The sequence below is a fragment of the Hyperolius riggenbachi genome, chromosome 1 (assembly GCF_040937935.1).
Source record: "Hyperolius riggenbachi isolate aHypRig1 chromosome 1, aHypRig1.pri, whole genome shotgun sequence".
Classification (NCBI taxonomy): Eukaryota; Metazoa; Chordata; class Amphibia; order Anura; family Hyperoliidae; genus Hyperolius; species Hyperolius riggenbachi.
The window spans coordinates 528,092,122-528,116,136 of NC_090646.1; the positions used below are offsets into that span (position 1 = coordinate 528,092,122).

Below are 24,015 nucleotides of genomic sequence, written 5' to 3' on the forward strand. Positions count from 1 at the left end.
CAGCAAATGCAGAGCTCTGGAAGTGAACCCTTCTCACTGCCTGGCCAGAGTGCCAGGAGGAAAAAAATATGAAAATCCAGATCTAACTTTGTTTATTGTTGCAAGGCTTGTGCCAAAGTAGGAAGGGAGTCCGATTGCAGCCACTACCAACAAGACATTGAGGTCCCGGATTCCCTCCTACTGGCTGCAGAGCAGGAGGGGTGTGGTACTCAGTCTCTGTGCTCCTTTTATCCTGCATCGCAGCTCAGTGCTTGTAGTGTATGATTTATTCTCCTGCCTCTGAGATCACTTCTTTACAATGCCTCTCTCCATTGACGATTGGAATGGACACCTGGCACTGCATGATGTAGAAGAAAAGCCAAAAAAGCCACTGAAAGTCTCCTTTGGAAATGTATGCATAGAAAAGTTGGGACAAGTCCTCACCCCTAAACAGGTAACTGCTGCAGAACCATATGCTATAGTTATACTGATCTAACTAAATAATGCAAGAATGTCTGCCTGTGCTAAAGTTAATACCCAGAATAGTGCAATAAAAGGAAAACTAGCATGATACAGTGTATCTACATTTTATGGGTCACAGCACTTTATGCAGTTTTATGAAGATTATTGGATAACTCCAATGGTAAATTGGTGGTCACACAACATCATCTAAATGAAAAGTGAATCTGGACCATCATTCAAAAGATCACGGTAGCACATATTAATATGCCAATGGGTGAGCTACATGGCTGGCATTCTTGCTTTGCATCACTGGAGCCACTCATGATTGAGTCTGCATGGAGATTGTTCTCTCCATGTTTGCATGGGCTGCTCCACTTTTCCTTCGGCATCCAAACACATACCTATTTAATCGCCTGCTTTTACGTGTTGAGGTTAGGTTTTCCCAAGATGCCTTGCTTTCATTCCAGCTCTATATCAAGCCTCTCCTTTACTTTTGTCATGTCCATTCCTCCAGGTGTCCTGAATGTCAGTTTTGCCCAGCAGTGCACCTAGCTTGGTGAAGGAACAGTTTTCTTTGCCTGCAAGCCTGTTCATGTTGCCTGGGCATGTTTTTTTTCCAAGAAATAACCTCATGATTTTTTTTTTATTCTGCCTGTGTGTCCTTCCATTAAGCCATGTTGGATTAAACTCTGCCGGGGCAGTCGATAAAGACCCCCTAAGCGAGAATCTAGCATGTGTATGGCAACCCCGTAATGACATGCTAGCCCTTCAGAAATGTCTAACTGACCCTCGAGCCAGTTGTTCCCTCACTCATCCTGAAAGCTGCTCCATCGTCCCTCAAGCTCCCTTCATTGCAACAGAAGCATAGCTAGCCTCTAGGCTAGTAACTTGTCTGTATATAACTTGGCCCCAAACAGTCGCCCAAGAATTTGAGTCCTGTACATAACTTAGCCCCAAACAGTCGCCCAAGAATTTGAGTCCTGGGCGACAGTAACTGGAAGTGTGTACGTAGCTTTAGCCTTGGGGATCCCTTACTTAGCCTAAGAGAGAGAAATGATTGTTTCTGTAAGGATTATTTTCTTCCCATAGACAGAAAGCCCCATTAAGGCATTGGGTACCTGAACATACTGTACGTGGAGTTCAAGTTTGGGGAGAGAACCCTATATAGTGGTAAAGCCTGCTGATATACTGTATAATGTGAAACAGTCTGCTGGACTGGTACTGACTGTCCCCCACCAGAACCGTATCGCCTCTTGTACTACTCCAAAAATGCTGCAGTGGCAGATAAGCATATCTCCGAACTGTCCCTCTTTCAGAGAGACAGTCCCTCTTTGGGAACCAAATCCCACTGTTACTCTTACTTCATAATTTGTCCCTCTTTCAAGACTGATGTACAGATCTGTGTAAATATATGTATTTTACTATTGAAAATGTGTTTAATTGACTCCAAACTTTATTCCAATCTCTCTCTCTCTCTCTCTCTCTCTCTCTCTCTCTCTCTCTCTCTCTCTCTCTCTCTCTCTCTCTCTCTCTCTCTCTCTCTCTCTCTCTCTCTCTCTCTCTCTCTCTCTCTCTCTCTCTCTCTCTCTCTCTCTCTCTCTCTCTCTCTCTCTCTCTCTCTCTCTCTCTCTCTCTCTATATATATATATATATATATAGTTTATTTCAATTGTTAATATGAATAAAATCTAGTAATGATAGAAAGGATCAGTGGGGTTTGAATTCTAAAATTCCATCTTTTGCTTATGGCATGGGTGGCTAGGTGTAAGGCAGGGGAGTGATAAGGGGTGTGACAGGGGCGTGTCTTAAAGTGTGCCTCTTTCTCATCTCAAAAAGTTGGGAGGTATCATGGATAAGACCCTGGACTGCAGTAGGGACAATAGACTACTATATGGACATATGCTAGCCATTCAGGGCAGATTAGGTGATCCAAAACCACATCTAGCCAACAGAGAGATCAAGCATGCAAGGAAAAATCTATGTGTGTGTGGCCTGCTATACGCTTTAAGGGCCGGTTTCCACTGAGCACTTGCAGAGATGTGGGTATATATCTGAATCCCTGTAGCCATGCCATACACAGCAATAGGGAGCCGCATTCGTGAAACAAAGAACTGTTGCTTGCCACCCAGAATTGCACCGCCATACGATTCAGACAATATGCTATTGCTGAAATAGGCAGTGTTTGCCCGTGCGAAACAAACACAGGGTATTACACTCAAGTGGAAACGCTGCTACCTACGACTGTTCAGTTGACTGCAGCGGATACAATAGATTTATGGCAGATTTGATGAAGACAGTGGCACGGCAATAGGGGGTGCAGAGGTAGCAACCACAGCAGAGTCCCTAATCCAGAAAAGCCCACAGGGAGCTCTCCTTTAACCGCTGTATTACCTCTTCATTGGAGCTATGCTGGTAATGATCTCTATAGTAGTAATTAACAAAACTATTCCCCTCCCCTGCTTACACCTCTGACACTGCAGCTGTGCTTGGCAGGTTTTGGTGCTCCACATCGTTATGTATAAAGTGCTTTCAGGAGCACTGGGGCCCATAGCTCCTTAGCTCCACCACTGGATGAAGATGATTAATCCAACCTGAAATAGATCAGTTCTGTCAGATCATGTATGGCGTCCATAATAGGGATCTGATAATAAGAATGTGAGCTTGTATCCTTTATTGGACAGGGCTTCATTTTACTGTCTGCTTGAAAGGGAACCTTAACTAAGAGGGATATGGATGTTTTCTTTTAACCACTTGAGGACCACAGTGTTAACCCCCCTAAAGACCAGGCCATTTTTCTTGAAATTGGCAACTGCAGCTTTAAGGCCAAGCTGCAGGGCCGTACAACTCAGCACACAAGTGATTCTCCCCCCCCCCCCTTTTCTCCCCACCAACAGAGATCTCTGTTGGTGGGGTCTGATCGCTCCCCCAGGGTTTATTTATCTTTAAATAAACATTTATTTTATTATTTTTACAATATATTTCTTTCCCCAAAGAACTTTGCACTCCTGGGCACTCTCCCACCTTTGCACTCCTGGGCACTCTCTCACCTTTGCACTCCTGGACACTCTCCCACCTTCACACTCCTGTTAACTTTCCCACCTTTGCACTCTTCCTACTTTGCACTCCTGGGCACTCACCCACCTTTACACTCCTGGGCACTCTTCCACCTTTGCATTCCTGGACAATCTCCCACTTTTGCACTCCTGGGCACTGTCCCACCTTTGCACTCCTGGGCACTCTCCCACCTTTGCACTCTCTAACCTTTGCATTCCTGGACACTCTCCCACCTTTGCACTCCTGGGCACTGTCCCACCTTTGCACTCCTGGGCACTCTCCCACCTTGCACTCTCTAACCTTTGCATTCCTGGACACTCTCCCACCTTTGCACTCCTGGGCACTCTTCCACCTTTGCACTCTCTAACCTGGGCACTCTCCCACCTTTGCACTCTCTAACCTTTGCATTCCTGGGCACTCTTTCACCTTTGCGCTCCTATGCACTCTCCCATCTTTGCGCTCCTTCCTAGACACCTCTTCCCATCGCATACTACCTTCACCACTCTCACTAGGCCCTTATACATCATATACTGGTCTGATTTCATATAAGATTTTGTTCTTGGTAATACTTTAGCTGAGACACAAATTGAGAATCCCAGACAGAAATACAAATATATTTCCCCAATCTATCAACAACTGCATTAACACATTTGGCTGGAATTCCATTTAAAAGCCAATTTACTATAAACTCTTACAAAATTCAGCATTATTAGCTGTAGGTTAATGGCACGAAGGGGTGGATTTATAAAGCTGGGGATAGAGAATTTGCTGGCAGGTCCCCAGGAATAAGAGTGTGCATTACTAAATTATTAGATAACATAAAACTCTTTATTATAAGAAGGCCTGTGGAGTCGGAGTCAAGGAGTCAAAGTCAGAGCCGTTTTTGGGTACCTGGAGTCGGATTTGTAAAAAAATGCATTGACTCCAAAGTATAATTTAAACTGTAATTAAAAGAAAAAATACGATAAAATGTTTATTTCTCTGTTAAGTCACCAAAATAACTTGTATATACAGTTACTGCGGTCCTTTGCCCACTAACATGAAATAATAAACAAATTAAAAAAAGACAGTTACCTGTGCTGTTGCAATAAAGACGCACAGCACAGTGTTTTTAAAATAAGAGATGCATATTGTGACTGTATGTATGATTTGTACACAGTAAGCTTTTATATATAATAAATAACATCTCTGTTGTAAGAATAAAGCAAAGCTTTTATATATAATAACATCTCTGTTGTAAGAATAAAGCTAAGTCCCGGGCCGCCCATGAGGTGGGGTGAGGCCGGTTCCTCAGGCGTCGGAAGTGGTGGGGGGGCGGCGGTCATCTGGCCTTGGGTGGGTGGCGGGCAGCGAGCTGGAGGGGGCAGCAGCCAGGAAGGGGGAGCAGCAGGCACAGCCGTGGGGAGGGGGGTCAGACACCCCCCTCCCTCACCTGGGGCTCCCCCCGTCCTCGCTCCCCCTCCAGCTATTTTCGCTAAATGTGCCAGCAGCAAGCAGGGAAGCAATTACTCACGTACTTCCTTACTTGCATTCCACCGCTCACCACATCACTTCCTGCAATGCCGTACTTCAGTGGACGGCATTGCAGGAAGTGAAGCGCCGAGAGGTGGAATGCAAGTAAGGAAGTGAGTAATTGCTTCCCCGCTCGCTGCTAGCAAATTTACCCCCCTCTCCACCGCTGTGCCCACTGCACCCCGTTCCTGCTATCCCCTCCAGCCTACCTATCGTGGGGAGGGAAGGGGGGGGGGCATCCTCACAAGTTTGCCTCAGGCGGCAAAAAGTCTAGAACTGGCCCTGATAAAACCTCATGTGTAGTTGTGTCACTAGTAGAGATGATCAATAAGATGCAAATAATTCTGTGTTATTGCAGGTTTATGCAAATGTTGTATGCAAATGTATGTAGCTTGAAACTGGACCAATCAAGTTCCACCTTTGCAGGAGTTCTCCACAACTAGCAATTTTGGCATACACAATCACTGGAGGTAAACTCTGGGTATGTGGATTGATACAAGTTGCAGACATTACTGCCATTTCTTGGACTTCTGAGCATTTAATCAGATTGATTGCAAGTGAATATCTGCTTGTGTCTATAAGGTCCAAAACGTAAAAATGAGGTTGGGTGTAGGCCTAAAGGAGAAATGCAGTGAAGAGCACTAAACTTCCTCTCTGCTCACCAAAAATACAATTCTCTACAGAAAGGGTTGCTATTTTTAAGTCGTTTCATTGGAGCGATAAAGGGATAAAGTCCACTGCTCTTTCTGATAATCCAGGTGTGCCTCTCAGTATGTACTGTATACCTCTGTAGGTAAACATGCTTAGAAGAGTTCTTTGAATTTTCTATGGAAACCTGCATTACTGTAATATGGTTGCCAGTTGATCTGCTGTTGATATGGGTTTGATTATTGGGTTACTGAGTAGGTCTATTTATGCTACTGACCTCCATAGCTTCCTAACATCTGTTCAGTGTAATTTATCCTGCTGTTTTCTTCTGGCTACTCACCTGTATCCCAGGCTGCCCACCTTTCTGTTGATTTGGTGCCACAACAAGTACTAAGCCTCCTTATAGCTGTCCTGTCCTGCATCCTTTTTCTTCAGTTGTCCACTGTTTTTGCCTTTCATTTCTGGTACTTCTTGTGAGGAAGCGCGGAAAAGCAGCCGCTTGCTCTCAGAGCAGGGCGGCTGCTTCCGCATCCAGCATGGCGGCGCCGCGTGGAGGAGCCGCTGCATGCCGCGTGAGCGGTGGTGAACACGGAGAGGCCGCCGCGTGCAGTGCGGCGGCTCCCGCGGCGGACATCAGGGATAGTGCTGGTGTGGCTGGGACTCATAGTCCACCAGCATTGAGAGTGACGCGCGCGCGCACTGAGGCAGAGCATATATGACAGTCTGAAATGAGTCAGCTGACCAGGCTGGTCAGCTGACTCTGGCTCCACTCCTCATTGGTCCAGCACTTAGGGAGGTGCTGGAGAGAGGCCTGTGTATATATACTGCCGGCTGTTCAGTTGCTGGTTGTCTGGCGTTGCGAACACAACGTGGGAGCACTCAGACCCTTAGTCAGATCCTTAAGTGTGCTGGGACCAGCTGGAGCTGTAATCCTACACTTAGCTAGATTCTGTGGATAGCTAAAGTACTAGTTTGATTGTGATTATCTGTTATGACCCTTTGCCTGCCTGACTATCCTCCTGAACTCTGATCCTGTACCCTGCCATTCTGATACTCTGTTGCCGAACTCCGGCTCGTTCTTAGACTCTGCTTCTGCCTCCTGACTTTGTACCTCGATATTTCAGATACCCTGTTGCCGAACCCTGCCTGTACCTTAGACTCCGCCTCTGTCTTCTGAATCTGTACTTTATCTGTCCGTGTGTTTACGACCTGGCTTGTCCGACCTCGAGAACCGACCTTACTATTAGAGGCGGTTCCCCATCCTGTTACTCCACTCTACTCGGGTGTACAGAGGTTAGCTGGTATATAGGATTATCGGTGATACTGCAGATCACTTATAATCTGGTATATATCTGTATTCCCAGTGATACTGCAGATCACCGGTAATCAGATCCTCTCTGTGCTTCACCGTTCGTTACAGAACGCCAGACCTAAAACAAAATGGACGCATGTAAATCAAAACACTGTGAGATGTATATAGGTGGGTATGGACCAGACCAAACAAAATCTACTCAAATTCTTTTTATGAAAATATCTACAAAAAACTTTTATTGATTACTATATCAAAACACAACCATTTAAAAATGTGAGCCTCCCAAACCTCCCCACTCAAGCACCCACCCCACCTAACAAGCCCCTCCCCTGCAACCTTCAATCTCCCTTACTCAATATGGTCCCAACTTAACCTAAAATCAAAATTGCAGTGATGCATATGCATCTGCCCCACTGCAAGCCCACAGACACCGGTGTACCCGTCTGAGCTCAGACTCCCAATGTCCAATCAGCCTATGATCTTGTCTGGTCCACACATTAATATTGGATCATGAGACCGAATCCACATGGAAAATATGAAAGTTCTAATTGTAGACCAAACGGACAGTTCAATGTAATAACATCAAGTATCATTGTGTTAGTTCATGTATTCCCAGTGTGAACACCATAGAAAGGAACATTGGGCTAGCAGATTGATAAGCCAGGATCGTTATGTCCAATGGGAAACAATAGGCAAGGGAGCCCAGCAAGAGTAGTAAGCCACAGTAGCATAAGCCTCCAATCAAAGCAACAGGGAAAGGCGTCCATGCGTACAACTTCCCTTCATAAGGTATAGTATATGCCACACACAGCTTCAGCCCAGTTCAATCAGGTTAGTAATGGCATTCAGCACAGTTCAATCAGGTGGATAGCTGCAGAAGCAAAACAGCAAGCAAGCCCCCAGCGCAGTTCAGCCAGTTAATGGCAGCATGAGGAAACAAACAAGATTTTAAGCAACATGACACGTTCTTACATGTGCTGTAGTTCTCCACTGGAGTCAACCAGGAGTAACTCTCTAGGCAGCTTGGATGTTCTGTGACTGATCAGTCATTGTAGGTTGGTCTCCGGCTGAGGCTGACAAATGCTGGATGCAGGGTGAGGCTGCAGGGTGAGCTGGATGTCCAGGAGCAAGGGTAGTGGCCAAGCAGGTCCAAGGTGCGTGGTGCGGGGAGGCCGGGACGCAGCACATGCGTCCTCGACCGGTTTCGCCGGACTTCCGGCTTCCTCTGGAGGTATGACACTTCCTGTGTCGCCTCCTATTTATTCCCCCCAAGGTCCGGAATGGACGGAGAGGCCATGCCACGCCCGCCCCCACCAGCGGCCAATGCCGGGCGGGAGAGCGGAGCCGACCGACGCCGCGGGCAGATGCAAATCATCCACCCGCAGCGTCAGCACAGCACCGCCCACCCGCCCGAACAACCGCCGGGCGACGGGGCGGGGCAGGCAGACACCACGCGAAGGCCGCTAAGCAACCCACACGGCGCGTCCGCCAGGCACCGCCCCCACACCCAGACACGCCGCCGGAGGGGGCAGGCGAGGACGAACACACGCCAGCCCACGTCAGACCAAGAAGGGAAACCACTTAGAGGCAGCACCAGGTAAACAAACGCTGTATCCTCCCCAAATGCAGTATATAGAACATTACCTTTTAAATTACAAACACCATAGAAACTAATCTCGATATATAGTGACAGTAAAGAGCATCTTATCGATAATCATGCAAATGCCCAGGAACTTAACATAAATCGCGGCTCATATCAACATAAGCCGCGTATCTAAATATTCCTGGTATCTAGGCAAACATCAGCCCATAATATGGCAAATATCTATACAATGATCTTACAACTCCATGTCTGGCGATGTGCGGTAAACCCCCCCCCCCACCACCCCACGAGATCAACAGAACATGTCACAGAAACCAGATCAGCCAAAGCTCCCACAGACCCATCAGAGTGGCAAGAATGAAGCATAACTAGTATGCTCGTTCAGACCGGGGGGCCTAGTGGCCTCCAGTTCAAAAATCCATCGTGATTCCTTTTGTAATAATAGGCGATCCATGTCCCCACCTCTGATGGAGGCATGGATCCGATCAAGGCCTACAAATCGCATTGCGGTAGGACTACCCGGATGCATGGTTTTAAAATGTCTGGCCACGGGAGTGAGACTGGAAAGGCTTTTGCTTTTAATATTCGTAACATGTTCAGACATACGTGAGCATAATTCACGTTTGGTTTTACCTATGTAAAATGCCCCACAGGGGCACTGCAAGAGATATACTACCAAAGTGGTGTTGCAATTAACATAATGTGCCAATTTCCAGTCTCTACCATCCGGCAGCCTGACACTTTTTCCCACCTGTATGTACCTGCACATCGTGCAGCCACCGCAGGTGTAAGTGCCTGTCACTTTACAATGTTTGGATCCAATAGATGGATCCGAAAAGTGGCTGCTAACCACCCTATCCCTCAGTGAAGGGGCCCGTCTGAAAGAAAACAGAGGTTTGGTAGGAATAATTTTGTTCAATCTGGAATCATTGGTCAAAATATGCCAATGTTTCTCAATTATGTGAGCAATTTTGGAGTGTTGAGCTGAATACCTGGTGCAGAACCGCACAGTTTGTCCAAAATTGTCCCTCAAACGGGGGCCAGTCGCGAGTAGAGAAGTTCGCGCACTGGCATCCGCTCTTCTGAAGGCCTTTTTCAGGGTGCCCTCTGGATATCTCCTTTCCCTGAATCTCCTCCTCAAGATGTTGGCCTCCTCCCTGAAGGCCCCATCTTCAGAACAATTGCGTCTTAGTCGCAGATATTGACCAGTAGGAATACCCCTTACAGTATGCGCGGGGTGAAAGCTATCTGCCCTAAGGAGTGAGTTAGTTGCGGTTTCTTTTCTATACAGGCGCGTTGTCAATTGGCCATTCCCATCTATACGGACGGAGATATCAAGGAAGGGGACCTCCGAGGTACTATATTCCATAGTAAATCTCAAATTGCTGGAGTTATCATTCAACGTCTTTACAAACTTTTCCAGTAGGGGAGCACCCCCTGTCCAAAACATGATGATGTCATCAATGTACCTGTGCCATGCCAGTATGTGGCACAGGTACATCGAGAGACCATCATTAGCAAAAAGCCACCGTTCCCACTCCCCCAGGTACAGGTTTGCATACGATGGGGCACAAGTAGTCCCCATCGCTGCTCCCTGCACCTGGAGGTAGTGGGAGCCCTCAAAGATAAAAATGTTATTAGTCAACAGAAACTCCAGTAAGGTCAGTAGGAACTCACTGTGCGCAGTACACTGTATACCCAGCTCACTCAAAAATACGCCCACCGCCCGTGTTCCAAGTTCATGCGGAATGCTGGAATAGAGGGCCTCCACGTCCAAGGTCACCAATAGTGTCCCTATGGGCAGTTGTAATCCGTCTATAACGCGCAAAAGATGGGATGTATCCCGAATATATGAAGGTAATGCCTGCACATGCGGCTGTAAAAAACGGTCTATATAGACACTGATCTTCTCCGTCAGCGAACCCCGTCCCGAGACAATTGGACGGCCGGGAGGTTTATCCAACCTTTTATGCACCTTTGGTAACGCATAAAAGGTGGGGCATATGGGACTCAGCACCTTCAAAAACTGTGCCGTATTGTCATCTATTACATTCCTGATGACTGCCTCGTCAATAATTGAAAAAAGTTTACGCTGACATATGGTGACCCTGGACGCCGGGACCCTCACATAACACTCACGTCTCCTGAGAATGTCCAGACACATATTTCTGTATAAATCCACAGATAGGATGACCACGTTGCCCCCCTTGTCTGAAGGTTTTACGATCCACCTCCTATTTTCTATTAATTCGTTAAGTGTCTCACGTTCATCCAACTCAAGGTTGTCAACGGATGACCTATCGCCCTTCAATTTAACCAGATCTTTTCCCACCACATCAATGAATGTTTTCAGATTTGGACTTAAGTTAAACGGGGGAAATTTCCGTGATTCATTTCTGAGTCCAACATCCTCCAGCCGAGGAAGGAAGAAGCAGGGGCCCGACCCAAAGGGAACCGATTCCATATCATCAGGGTAAACCGAACTCTCAAACGCCAGCTCCTGCAAATGTTGCAGAGCTATCAGATCTTTCTCCGACCAAGGATTGTCAAAATGGACGCATGCACTGGTCCTCTGGGGGAACTTGCCACTTCAGTGGAGAATGTCAATCGAGTGCTGGGTGAACACAAAGCATTGATTGAGGCTCTGTCAGGGTCGGTACAAACCCTCCAGATGTCAGTGGATGAGGTGCGATCCCCTCCTAGTGTGGACATACGTATGCCCGTTCCCGAACGGTTTTCTGGCCACAGATCTGACTTCCGCAATTTTAGGAGTAGAGTGTTATCGTATTTTGAACTGAGACCACGATCCTCTGGTACTGAGGCCCAGAGAGTCACGCTTATCAAAACCTTACTGTCCGGTGACTCCCAGACCTGGGCGTATAGCCTGCCCCCCGGAGACACAGCTCTGACCTCTGTAGAGGAATTTTTTAAAGCCATGGCAGTAATTTACGACGACCCAGACCTTGCCGCAACCTCTGAGCGGAAGCTCAAGCTTTTACGGCAAGGCAAGGGTCCAGTCGAAGATTATGCGGCCGAATTTAGAAGGTGGTCAGTTACGGCCAGGTGGGACACCTATGCCCTGTTAGACCGCTTTCTCTCTGGGTTATCGGATGAGGTCTCCGACTTGATGTTGAGCCAGCCCGAACCCAAGACAGTCGATGAGGCCATTTCATCGGCCATCCGAATTGACCGCAGGCTGCGCCATCAGAGACAGACTAGGGGCAGTCAGCGTGTTAGGTTAGCATCCTACGCGGCACCTTCGGCTGCACCTCTAGTTACTGCATCTTCTTCTGTCTCATCTTCTCCAGTCTTGCCTCCTCCCGAGCCGATGCAGATCGGTCGGTCGAAACTGACCCAGGTGGAGCGAAGACGGAGAATGACTGAACAGCTGTGTCTGTATTGTGGTGAAGGGGGGCATAGGGTACGAAATTGCCCCAACAAGCCGGGAAACGAGCTTGCCTAGGAGTAGTGGGGGGTGACACCCTAGGCACACAATTCTCACCCCTTAAGGAGAAAAGGTTACTTCTCCCTTGTACCATTGCATGGGAGAATAAGTCTGTAGCCACTGAGGCTTTTATTGACTCTGGTTCAGCGGCTAATTTTATGGACCATGAATTTGCTCAGAAATTGGGTATTCTTCTCACACCCGTGACACCTTCCATTCAAGTCACGGCAGTGGACGATTCTCCCCTGCAACGGAATCGTCCCCTGTCACAGACTCCAGAGGTGAAGGTCACTATAGGGGTACTGCATGAGGAACACCTACAGTTTTTTGTTTTACACATGTCCACCTCCACTATCATCCTAGGCATGCCGTGGTTACAGATTCATTCACCACAAATAGATTGGGCCACTGGTCAGTTAACAGCCTGGTCACCCCACTGTTTCCAACAATGTTTAGGGAACCTGACCTTGGGTCAAACCGGGGTTCAGGTGGAGGGTGTACCAGAACCGTACTCTGAATATTCTGACGTGTTCTGTCCCAAAGCCGCTGATAAATTGCCCCCACATCGCCCTTTCGACTGTCCCATTGATCTCCGTTCAGGTTGTATGCCCCCCCCCGGGGTCATCTGTACAATTTATCTGGGCCCGAAAAATTGGCCATGCAAGAATATATCCGTGAGAATTTGGCCAAGGGCTTCATTCGCCCGTCCCGGTCACCTGCCGGGGCAGGGTTCTGTTTTGTTATAAAGAAAGACGGAGGCCTGCGACCCTGCATTGATTACCGTGGCCTGAATAAGATCACCGTGAAGAATCGCTATCCGTTACCTCTGATAGATGATTTATTCACACAGGTCACGAGAGCTAAGATCTTCTCGAAGTTGGATCTGAGGGGTACATACAACCTGGTCCGCATTAGAAAGGGCGATGAGTGGAAGACGGCCTTCAACACACCCGACAGGCATTACGAGTACTTAGTGATGCCCTTCGGGTTGTGTAATGCGCCAGCCGTCTTCCAAGAGTTAATTAATGAGGTATTCCGAGAGGTTTTGGGCAGATTTGTTCTGGTGTACCTCGACGATATTCTGATCTATTCCGAAACCCCTCTGAACACAGGATCCATGTCAAATTTGTGCTGAACAAACTGAGACAAAATATGCTGTACGCCAAGTTGGAAAAGTGTATTTTTGAGGTGACATCCGTCACGTTTCTGGGGTATGTGATTTCTACCTCGGGTTTGTCAATGGACCCTGCTAAAGTCACAGCTGTCCTGGAATGGCCGCAACCTGTGGGCCTGAAAGCCCTCCAGAGATACCTGGGCTTTGCAAATTACTATAGGAGGTTTATAAAAGGGTACTCCACGATCATTGCACCCCTTACCAGTGTCACAAAAAAGGGGGCAGATACTACCCACTGGTCTCCTGAGGCTCAGAATGCATTTTTTACTTTGAAGGAATTGTTTTGTTCCGCACCAATCCTGAGACATGTTGACACCTCCTATCCTTTCATTGTTGAGGTTGATGCCTCGGAGGTCGGGGTAGGGGCTGTGCTGTCTCAGCGGTCAGGGTTACAGGGAAGACTACACCCCTGTGCCTTCTTTTCTCGTAGGTTCTCTCCGGCAGAGAGTAACTACGATATAGGCAACAGAGAGCTCTTGGCCATTAAATTGGCCTTTGAAGAGTGGCGTCACTGGCTAGAAGGAGCAGAGCACACAATCACGGTTTTCACGGACCACAAGAATTTAGAATACATCGAGGGAGCTAAGAGATTAAGTCCCCGTCAGGCCCGATGGTCTTTATTCTTTACGAGGTTCAGATTCATAATTACTTACACTCCAGGCAGCAAAAACGTTAAGGCAGACACTTTATCCAGGTGCTTTGAGCCAGAGACAGCACAGCCCTCCGTCCCTGAGACCATTGTTCCACAGAAATTGGTGCTGGCTGCAACCGATACTTGGGAAGACTGGAAGGAGACGTTAAGCCCCTTCCAGCAGGACACCCCGGAAGGGAAGCCTGAAGGGGTTATGTTCATTCCCCTGCCCTTCCGTCTCCAGATCTTAGAGATGTTCCATGCGCATAAGAATGCTGGACATCCCGGAGCAGCCAGAACACAAGATCTCGTAGCCAGGTGTGCCTGGTGGCCCTCTCTGTCAGTTGATTGCAAGGAGTTTGTTAGGGAATGTGCAATATGTGCAAAAAGTAAGCCGTCCCGGTTGGCACCTGTCGGTACCTTACAGCCTTTGCCCGCCCCGAGTGAACCATGGACCCACTTGTCCATGAATTTTGTGGGTGAGCTTCCCAGGTCTGAAGGCATGTCGGTCATTTGGGTGGTAGGCGACCGCTTCAGCAAGATGGCCCATTTCGTGCCCTTGAAAGGACTCCCATCGGCCCAGGAATTGGCCGACCTATTCATCATCCACATTTTCCGGCTGCATGGCATTCCGGAAAATATAGTGTCTGATAGGGGAGTCCAATTCATCTCTAGATTCTGGAGGGCATTTTGCCACTTAATGGGCATGAAGCTATCCTTCTCGTCAGGCTACCACCCACAGACCAATGGTCAGACGGAGAGGGTCAACCAGTCATTAGAGCAGTTTTTGAGATGCTACGTTGCAGAGACGCAGAATGACTGGGTCAAATTTCTGCCTTTTGCAGAATTTGCGCAAAATAATTTGAAGAGTTCTTCTTCTGGTTTTTCTCCATTCCAGATCGTGACAGGGAGGTTGCCCAAGTTCTCCTCTTTGCCAGTTGTCTCGTCTCCATTTCCTACCCTGGAAACCTGGCAGAGGGCATTTAAAGACATCTGGGGGATGGTGAAGAGTAATTTGGAAAGGGCATTCCAGAGTCAAAAGGGTCAGGCTGACAAGAGAAGCTCGTTAGAGTGGAGGTTTCAGCCAGGAGACTTGGTCTGGGTGTCCACACGTCACTTGACCCTGAGACAGCCCTCAGATAAACTGGGTCCCAGGTTTGTGGGTCCATTTTCGGTAGCTAAGATCAACAACGTTACGTATTCCGTTGATCTTCCCGCCAGTATGCGTGGGGTAAGGTCCTTTCACGTATCCCTGCTCAAACCAGCAGTCCATGTGGGCCCCACTCCTCCTCCTCCTGTGATGGTAGATGAACGACCTGAATACGAGGTAGAGAGAATTTTAGATTCAGGCATTGTGCAGAACTCAGTACAATATCTGGTGCATTGTAAAGGGTATGGCATTGAGGAGAGACAATGGGTACCTGGGAGCCGCATGCACGCGGACGAATTAAAGAAGGAGTTTCACGCCTTACATCCCGAGAAACCTGGTAGGAGTTGTCCGGAGTCCACTCCTCGGGGGGGGGGGGGGGGTACTGTGAGGAAGCGCGGAAAAGCAGCTGCTTGCTCTCAGAGCAGGGCGGCTGCTTCCGCATCCAGCATGGCGGCGCCGCGTGGAGGAGCCGCCGCATGCCGCGTGAGCGGTGGTGAACACGGAGAGGCCGCCGCATGCAGTGCGGCGGCTCCCGTGGCGGACATCAGGGATAGTGCTGGTGTGGCTGGGACTCATAGTCCACCAGCATTGAGAGTGACGCACGCGCGCGCACTGAGGCAGAGCATATATGACAGTCTGAAGTGAGTCAGCTGACCAGGCTGGTCAGCTGACTCTGGCTCCACTCCTAATTGGTCCAGCACTTAGGGAGGTGCTGGAGAGAGGCCTGTGTATATATACTGCCGGCTGTTCAGTTGCTGGTTGTCTGGCGTTGCGAACACAACGTGGGAGCACTCAGACCCTTAGTCAGATCCTTAAGTGTTCCGGGACCAGCTGGAGCTGTAATCCTACACTTAGCTAGATTCTGTTGATAGCTAAAGTACTAGTTTGATTGTGATTATCTGTTATGACCCTTTGCCTGCCTGACTATCCTCCTGAACTCTGATCCTGTACCCTGCCATTCTGATACTCTGTTGCCGAACTCCGGCTCGTTCTTAGACTCTGCTTCTGCCTCCTGACTTTGTACCTCGATATTTCTGATACCCTGTTGCCGAACCCTGCCTGTACCTTAGACTCCGCCTCTGTCTTCTGAATCTGTACTTTATCTGTCCGTGTGTTTACGACCTGGCTTGTCCGACCTCGAGAACCGACCTTACTATTAGAGGCGGTTTCCCGTCCTGTTAGTGACACTCCCTCTAGAGTGTCACTCTCTAGATATCCTTCCTACTGTCCGCTGGACTCCTCCCGCTTTGGAGAGTTCAGGTCTTCGGAAGGAATCCGTGCAGTACTCCTTACTGCTCTGAGGCCTAGTCCTCTAAGTGTTACTGTTACACCAATCACTACACTCTACTCAGGTGTACAGAGGTTAGCTGGTATATCGGATTATCGGTGATACTGCAGATCACTTATAATCTGGTATATATCTGTATTCCCAGTGATACTGCAGATCACCGGTAATCAGATCCTCTCTGTGCTCCACCGTTCGTTACACTTCTGTTTCCAGCTTTATTAAAGTAAAAGAGGACAACAGGACATATAATAATCACAGATTGTCAAAATAGTAAAATGTGTTACTTCTTTTTTGTTGTTGACCTGATACAAAAATATACAGTAGATTATGTGACTATTTTATTTATATTTATTTATTGTATTTATAAAGCGCCAACATATTATGCAGCTCTGCACTCTTAAACTGAAACTCATAAACTTTTGATAAATACCTGGTATCTTTCAGGTAAACAAGATGCCATGTATTCAGTGGGATGGGATGAATCGGAATGCATTGCATACATTTGTCGCCACCGACCCTGATGTGCCTTCCAGAGAAGATCCCAGTATGGGGTGAGAAAAATCAGATATATTTATACAGGGAAGATATGAGACATAATGCTGCAGGACACCTTTAGGGGCCTCAAAAGCAAAACTTACACAAGCAACCACATGACCATTCTCAGGCCTAGTCATTTGGTTGTGGGGTCACAGAGTGTCACAATGTGGGAAGGGGTCTGGTGCTGACAAAGAAGGGGGTGCCACAGCTCTATGGACCCAGTAGGGTTGTCATTGGTGCCATTTGAGTTTTATGGTGATTTATTCTGGTTTTACAGGTAATTTTGTTTTAAAAAAAAATGAACTAAGTTAAGGTAATATAAAAATAGTCTCTCTTTTGTTCTGTGACAAGTTATGAAATCATAGAAAGAAAAGAGGTCTTCTAAAAATTCATATGCATTTACTATATTTTTACCTTACAAGGGAATGGCATCACTGCATAGTGGTGAATATGAAAGGAAATGACTTTGAGAGTGGCAAGACCCTAACCAAATTTGTTGGCTCTGCACCTGGAAAAGATACAGGTTGGTCTTATCTCTTTCTTGACATTTAACAATTAAAATATATGCCTTTAATCTGTTTCTGTAACTTAAGGGGCCCATACACTGAGCCGATTAGTGGCGGATTGATCGATTGCAAATCGATTGACTGGTCGATCGATTTGCGGCCGATTTTGATCAATTTCAATCGATCTGACATGCTGGAAAATCTAGGTCGATCTGTTGAGATTGCTTATCATTTTCCTTTGGACTTAATGGAAATCTGATGGCAAAAAAATGCCATCAGATCTATTTTCAATAGATTACATACTGAAATCTATTGGAAATCTGTTCCTAGTAAAAAATGTTCCTAAACACATCAGATAGATCAGAAATCTATCTGATGATCTGTCTGCTGCTAATCTAACGAGTGTATGGCCACCTTTAGAATACTTCCATTTGTACTGGCTTGTTATGTTGCTACTCCTACAGAAATGAATGTAATAGCAGCTAATAGACAATACAGTAAAATGTATTCAGCACCTATGGGGATTGGTAGATTCCGGTAGATACCATTTCTGGGTGTTACTAGGGCCAGATCAGACAGATAGGTGGCGGCCCATCCTTTGATGTTGTCTGCCGGGATCCACCACTTCCCTATCAGGAGAGTTGGCAGGCCAATTGAGCACAGTAATGCCATGGTCAGTAAGCCATTTACCAGTGGTTTTGGCACTGTGAGCAGGTGCCAGGTCGTGCTGAAAAATGAAATCTTCATCTCCATAAAGCTTTTCAGCAGATGGAAGCATGAAGTGCTCCAAAATCTCCTTATAGCTAGCTGCATTGACCCTGCCCTTGATAAAACACAGTGGACCAACACCAGCAGCTGACATGGCACCCCAGACCATCACTGACTATGGGTACTTGGCACTGGACTTCAGGCATTTTGACATTTCCCTCTCCCCAGTCTTCCTCCAGACTCTGGCACCTTGATTTCTGAATGACATGTAAAAGTTGCTTTCATCCGAAAAAAGTACTTTGGACCACTGAGCAACAGTCCAGTGCTGCTTCTCTGTAGCCCAGGTGAGGCGCTTCTGCCGCTGTTTCTGGTTCAAAAGTGGGTTCATTCTTCCATCTGCTGAAAAGCTTTATGGAGATGAAGATTTCATTTTTCACAGTGCCAAAACCACTGTTAAATGGTTTACTGACCATGGTATTACTGTGCTCAATTGGCCTGCCAACTCTCCTGACCTGAACCCCATAGAGAATCTGTGGGATATTGTGAAAAGAAAGTTGAGTGACGCAAGACCCAACACTCTGGATGAGCTTAAGGCCGATATCGAAGCATCCTGGGCCTCCATAACAACTGAGCAGTCCCACAGGCTGATTGCCTCCATGCCACACCGCATTGAAGCAGTCATTTCTGCAAAAGGATTCCCGACCAAGTATTGAGTGCATAACTGAACATAATTATTTGAAGGTTGACTTTTTTTGTTTTAAAAACACTTTTCTTTTATTGGTCGGATGAAATATGCTAATTTTTTGAGATAGGAAATTTGGGTTTTCATGAGCTGTATGCCAAAATCATCAATAAGAAAAACAATAAAAGGCTTGAACTACTTCAGTTGTGTGTAATGAATCTAAAATATATGAAAGTCTAATGTTTATCAGTACATTACAGAAAATAATGAACTTTATCACAATATGCAAATTTTTTGAGAAGATCCTGTATACACCCTGGAAACGTCACTTCAGCACCAGGGGTGTATATTTATGTACTTGTTGGTTTACCTTGCTGTTCCTGATCGCCGTGGTGCTGCCATTAGTTTCCATCGTCATCCCGCCGTTCAGTGATCGCTGAATGGGAACAGCTTGTTCCCAAACCTGATCACAGTGCCTCTAATGAATAAGAGTCAGCAAGGCGTCAGCAAGGTGCTGGCATTTCATTCAGAAAGTGAAACCAAAACACTTACACTTAATAGTACCGGTGTACTGTTTACAGTACTCATCAATTAAGTGTGGCACCATATTGTGGCCAAAAAGTAAAAAACGCACCCTTATACACTTTTCTATATAGAATTATGTACATTTTTATTAATTTTTAACCCCTTACACCTCTACCCTATAGTTACCAAAGTAAACCAATTTTAAAAATAAAAAAAGACACCATTAAAAAAAAATAATACATAAATAGTTAACTTATGGACTTTTTTAATATGTATGTCATGAGGGTATATTATAGTTAATTTTGCAAATAAAGGCATGTTTGATATAACAAAATGGAAAAATACACCTTTATTTCCAGATAATTTAGTATCGCAATACATTGTACTAGGGACAATATTGTAATAACTGGGACAAATGGGCAAATAAAATTTGTGGGTTTTATCTATCGAACCACATTTTAAAACTACAGTATAATGGCTGAAGACTGAGAAAAATGATTTTTTTTTTCATTTTTTCTCTTTTAAATGCATATAAAATAAAATAATTCTTAGCAAAAAGTGCCACCAATAGAAAGCCTAAGAATAAATAGATAGATAATTTCATGTTTGATAAGTAACAATGAAGTTATTGGCAAATTAATGGGAGGAGCATGATGTGAAAATTGCGCTGGATTTTAAGGAGAAAAAAATCTGTGGTTGGGAAGTAGTTAAACATTGTTTATTAAATTTTCATTGAACAATGTTATGCGATATTATGGAAAAGATCGTGGGCAGATCAGCTGGTCTGACTTGCTCTTTCTCCATTGTCTGCTTATGTTGCTGGTTTGTGACTCTAACTGTATTGAGAGGTATATAGAGGCTACCATATTGATTTCCTTTTAAACAATACCAGTTACCTGGTTATTTTACTGCTGATCCTCTGCCTCTAATAATTTAGCCATAGACCCTGAACAAGCATGTAGCAGATCAGGTGTTTCTGACATTTTTGTCAGATCTGACAAGATTAGCTGCATGCTTGTTTCTGGAGTGATTCTGCAGGGAGACAGCTCAGCAGGGCTGTCAGGTAACTGGTATTGCTTAACCTCCTTGCCAGTTATCCCGAGCTCAGCTCGGGGTAACCTGCGCAGGAGGATTTCTCAGGCCCCGCTGGGCCGATTTACATAATTTTTTTTTGTTACATGCAGCTAGCACTTTGCTAGCTGCTTGTAACATTCGATCGCCGCCACTACCTGCCGATCCGCCGCGCCCCCCCTCCAGACCCCTTGCGCAGCCTGGCCAATCAGTGCCAGGCAGCACTGAGGGGTAGATCGGGATTCCCTCTGACGTCGGTGACGTCATCCCGCCCCGTCGCCATGGCGACCAGGGAAGCCCAGCAGGAAATCCCGTTCTGAACGGAATTTCCTGCTTACTCTGATCGCCTGAGGCGATCGGAGTGGCTGCGGAGATGCCGCTGCTCAGCGACTATCATGTAGCGAGGGCTCGCTACAGGATTTAAAAAAAAATAAAATAAAAAAAAAAGTGCTCTGCTGCCCCCTTGCCGCGGGAATTGGACTGGCAAGGGGGTTAAAATGAAATCAACATGGCAGCCTCCATATCCCTCTCTCTACAGTTCTCCTTTAAAGGGACACCGAGCAGTTAATAAAAATGAAATTTCCACTTACCTGGGGCTTCCTCCAGCCCACCGTAGGTCGCAAGGTCCCCCGGCGTCCTCCTAGCTCCTCTCCAGGTCCCCGGCTGGCAGCTCCGTTAGCAGACAACTGAAGGCTGGAGGAAGCCCCAGGTAAGCGGAAATTTCATTTTCATGAAGTGCTCGGCGTCTCTTTAAAGCTAAAAGATTAGCATAACAGCAATGGCAAATTGTTTTATTTTACAGAAAGTAAAAAGAACCTCCACACTTCTATCAGTTCAAACAGCCTTAAAGAGACTCTGAAGCAAAAAATTTTTCATATTTACCTTTTAATTCGCTTCAGAAGTCTCATCAGCGGTAAACTGCCGCATCCCTGCCAAAAAACGAGGGTTGCAGACCCTCCAAATCCCTGGGCAAACATCCATGACCAACTTGGTCGTGGATTGTGCTGCCATGAGAGGCAGAGCTATGAGCTGAAGCTCTGTTTCTCCTGCCGTCAATCGCCGCACGGATCGCCGCCTCTCCCCGCCCCTCTCTGTGAAAGAAGAGTGAGAGGGCCGGGGAGAGGCGGCGATCCGCCGCGATTGACATCAGAAGAGGCAGAGCTACAGCAGAGAGCTCTGCCTCTTCAGGAAGTGCCGGCCAGATTCTCCCCCCCCCCCCCCCCAGGGATTTGAGGGGCCCTCGTTTTTCGGCGGGGATGCGGCAGTTTACTGCTGATGAGAGTACTGAAGTGAATTAAAAGGTAAATGTAGCACATTTTTTTCGCTTCAGACCCTCTTTAAAAAGTTAATTTCTTTAATGCTCAATCAGCTGGCTAACTGTATCCCCCTATCTGAAACAGGTCTTCACAGATATACCTTGCTGGTTTATGAGCAATCTGGACCTCTGACTTGTGATGAACCAATTCTGGGTGACAAATCTGCTGAGCATCGTGAAAAGTTTAAAGCCAAAAAATTCCGTCATAAGTACAAACTTGGACCTCCTGTTGCTGGTATGTGTTATCAGGCTGAGTGGGATGAATCTGTACCAGCACTCTACGAACAGATGGGAGTAAAGCAGTAGAGCAAAATCAGTGTGAAAAGGCAGGGAGATGTCCATAAGAACAGATATAACTAGAAGAAACTTAATATGGTATATTTTACTATAAAGTTACATATACTTATATTCATATTATACAGTATATAGTCTATTGCTGGTGTGTTTACATTGGGATAATAGAATGATATGCAACTGTTGCATAAAATGTGTTTGCAAATAAACTGAAAAGTGCCCAAAAATGTATTGATTCCTGATATTTCTGCAAACCTATTGGGGTTGATTCACAGCTCTTACTGTATGTCATGAGTTAACTCAGTGTATTGGTCTGTCCTCTTAGCAGTAATATAATAAGTCTGCACTTTCCAGGCAAAAAAAGTACTTTTTTGATTGTTGGAGCACTAAAATTATTTCTAGACCAGGCATGGGCAAACTTGGCCCTCCAGCTGTTGAGGAACTACAAGTCCCACAATGCATTGCAGGAGACGAAAGAAAAGAAAAATCCCTGCGCAGCCTTCGATTGATAGAAGGATTGAATAGATGGGTGCTGCTCCACAAACTGGGTGGTGCCAGCAAATCTGGTAGAAAGCAAAAGAAAACAGGAGCGCACCGCTAGTGCAATAAATTTATTACTTAAGTAAAACACGCAATTCAGTTACACTCACAGTGTGTTGATGATAAAAGCTCCTGTCAGGCCTGCCGGCAAACCTCTCCTCTCACCCGCGCTTGGCCAGAGCAGCGGGTTGCGGTGGTATTGGCGTGGGAACGGAGGCGGTGGGCGGAGCCAGGTCGCGGGGATGCCGTCTGATGTCAAAACGTTTCGGCGTTAACCACGCCTTCTTCAGGTGACGTGGTGGCGGGGACGGCAATGTTTTATACCCACGTATATACGGAGATAGCCTCCTATTGGCTATAATGTACAAAATAGTAAAAACTTTATTAGACCATTAAGAAAGTTATACCTAAATGTATAAAAATATTATAAAAAAAGGTTTAGAAAACATATACAAATGTTTAAAAATAAAGATAAAAGGTGAGCCACTCGCAAGCTCATATGATGGCAGGCATAATTAAAACTTATCTCTTATGCGCCATGCCGCTATGCTTTACACAAGAGTGACCAGAACGGTGGATGAAGGCTGCGATATGTCTATGCATATCTTTCAGGTCGTTGAGTTGCCCAGATAAGAGGCACAGAAGGACCGGGGGCACATTGGCCATACGCAGGGTCTGCGGGCGGGCTATCTACTCTCCGTCTCCGTCCTATCGTAATGCCGGATCATAAGAAACGCCATACTATGCGGGACTGGTAAGCTGTAAAAACGAGACCGTGCCTTGGTCACTGGGCTGTGGAGGATCATAACTGTGGAACCAGGAGATGCATCTGGATGGGCATCAATGGACCGCTGGTATAGGGACTGCTGATGGAACAGACCCTCCCTACGGGTGAATGACGCCCCTGGAGAGAGGGGAACTACAAATTAGGGTACCTCCATGGGGACTCCGGTCCCCCTGTCCAGGTAAAAGCACTAGAGCACTGGAACTATCTATGTAACCAGGATATTTGAGTAAGGCCCTATTGCCGGCTCGGCTTACAATCCAAAACGGGGGGGGGGGGAGCAGGGGGGAGAGGATGGAAAGAAAAAGAGAAGGGAGGGGAAAAAGGGGGAAGGGAGAAAGGAAAGGGGGGGGGAGGGGAAAAAATGGGAGAGAAGGAAAAGTAGATTGCAGAAGATATTGGGATTAGTCCTTGATTTCCTGGTATTCATTGCAGGAAGCTCCGTACTTCCAGGTCTTCAGTTAGTCCTTTCGGGGGTCAAGGGGTTCAATTTGAAGATCCAGAAGATTTCTTGTTCACATAATTTCTTGTACCTTAGGCCTCTGGATAAGGTAGATGGAATACTTTCCAGGCCTATGATCTTAAGACAACTGGGATCTGATTGATGATATTTAGCGAAGTGCCTCGGGACACTGTGTTTGTCTGATTTCGCCTGAATGTTGCATTTGTGCTCGCCTAGTCTTTTTCTGAGATATCTAGTCATTCTTCCAACATACAGTTTCTTGCAGCTACAGATTAACACATATACAACAAAATCTGTAGCACAATTGATGAAGTGTTTAAGTGGTATCATTC

At 46.5% G+C, this 24,015-nt stretch overlaps 1 protein-coding gene across 1 annotated transcript; it reads left to right on the plus strand.

Annotated features, from left to right (window-relative positions):
* Nucleotides 1-220: 220 nt before the first annotated feature.
* On the plus strand, nt 221-22,123 carry LOC137556490 (phosphatidylethanolamine-binding protein 1-like). The gene is made up of 4 exons (XM_068271633.1): nt 221-433; nt 16,703-16,809; nt 17,218-17,318; nt 21,688-22,123. Exons 1-4 carry the CDS (start codon nt 299-301, stop codon nt 21,906-21,908), a joined length of 564 nt encoding a protein of 187 aa, XP_068127734.1. The 5' UTR covers nt 221-298; the 3' UTR covers nt 21,909-22,123.
* Nucleotides 22,124-24,015: the final 1,892 nt, after the last annotated feature.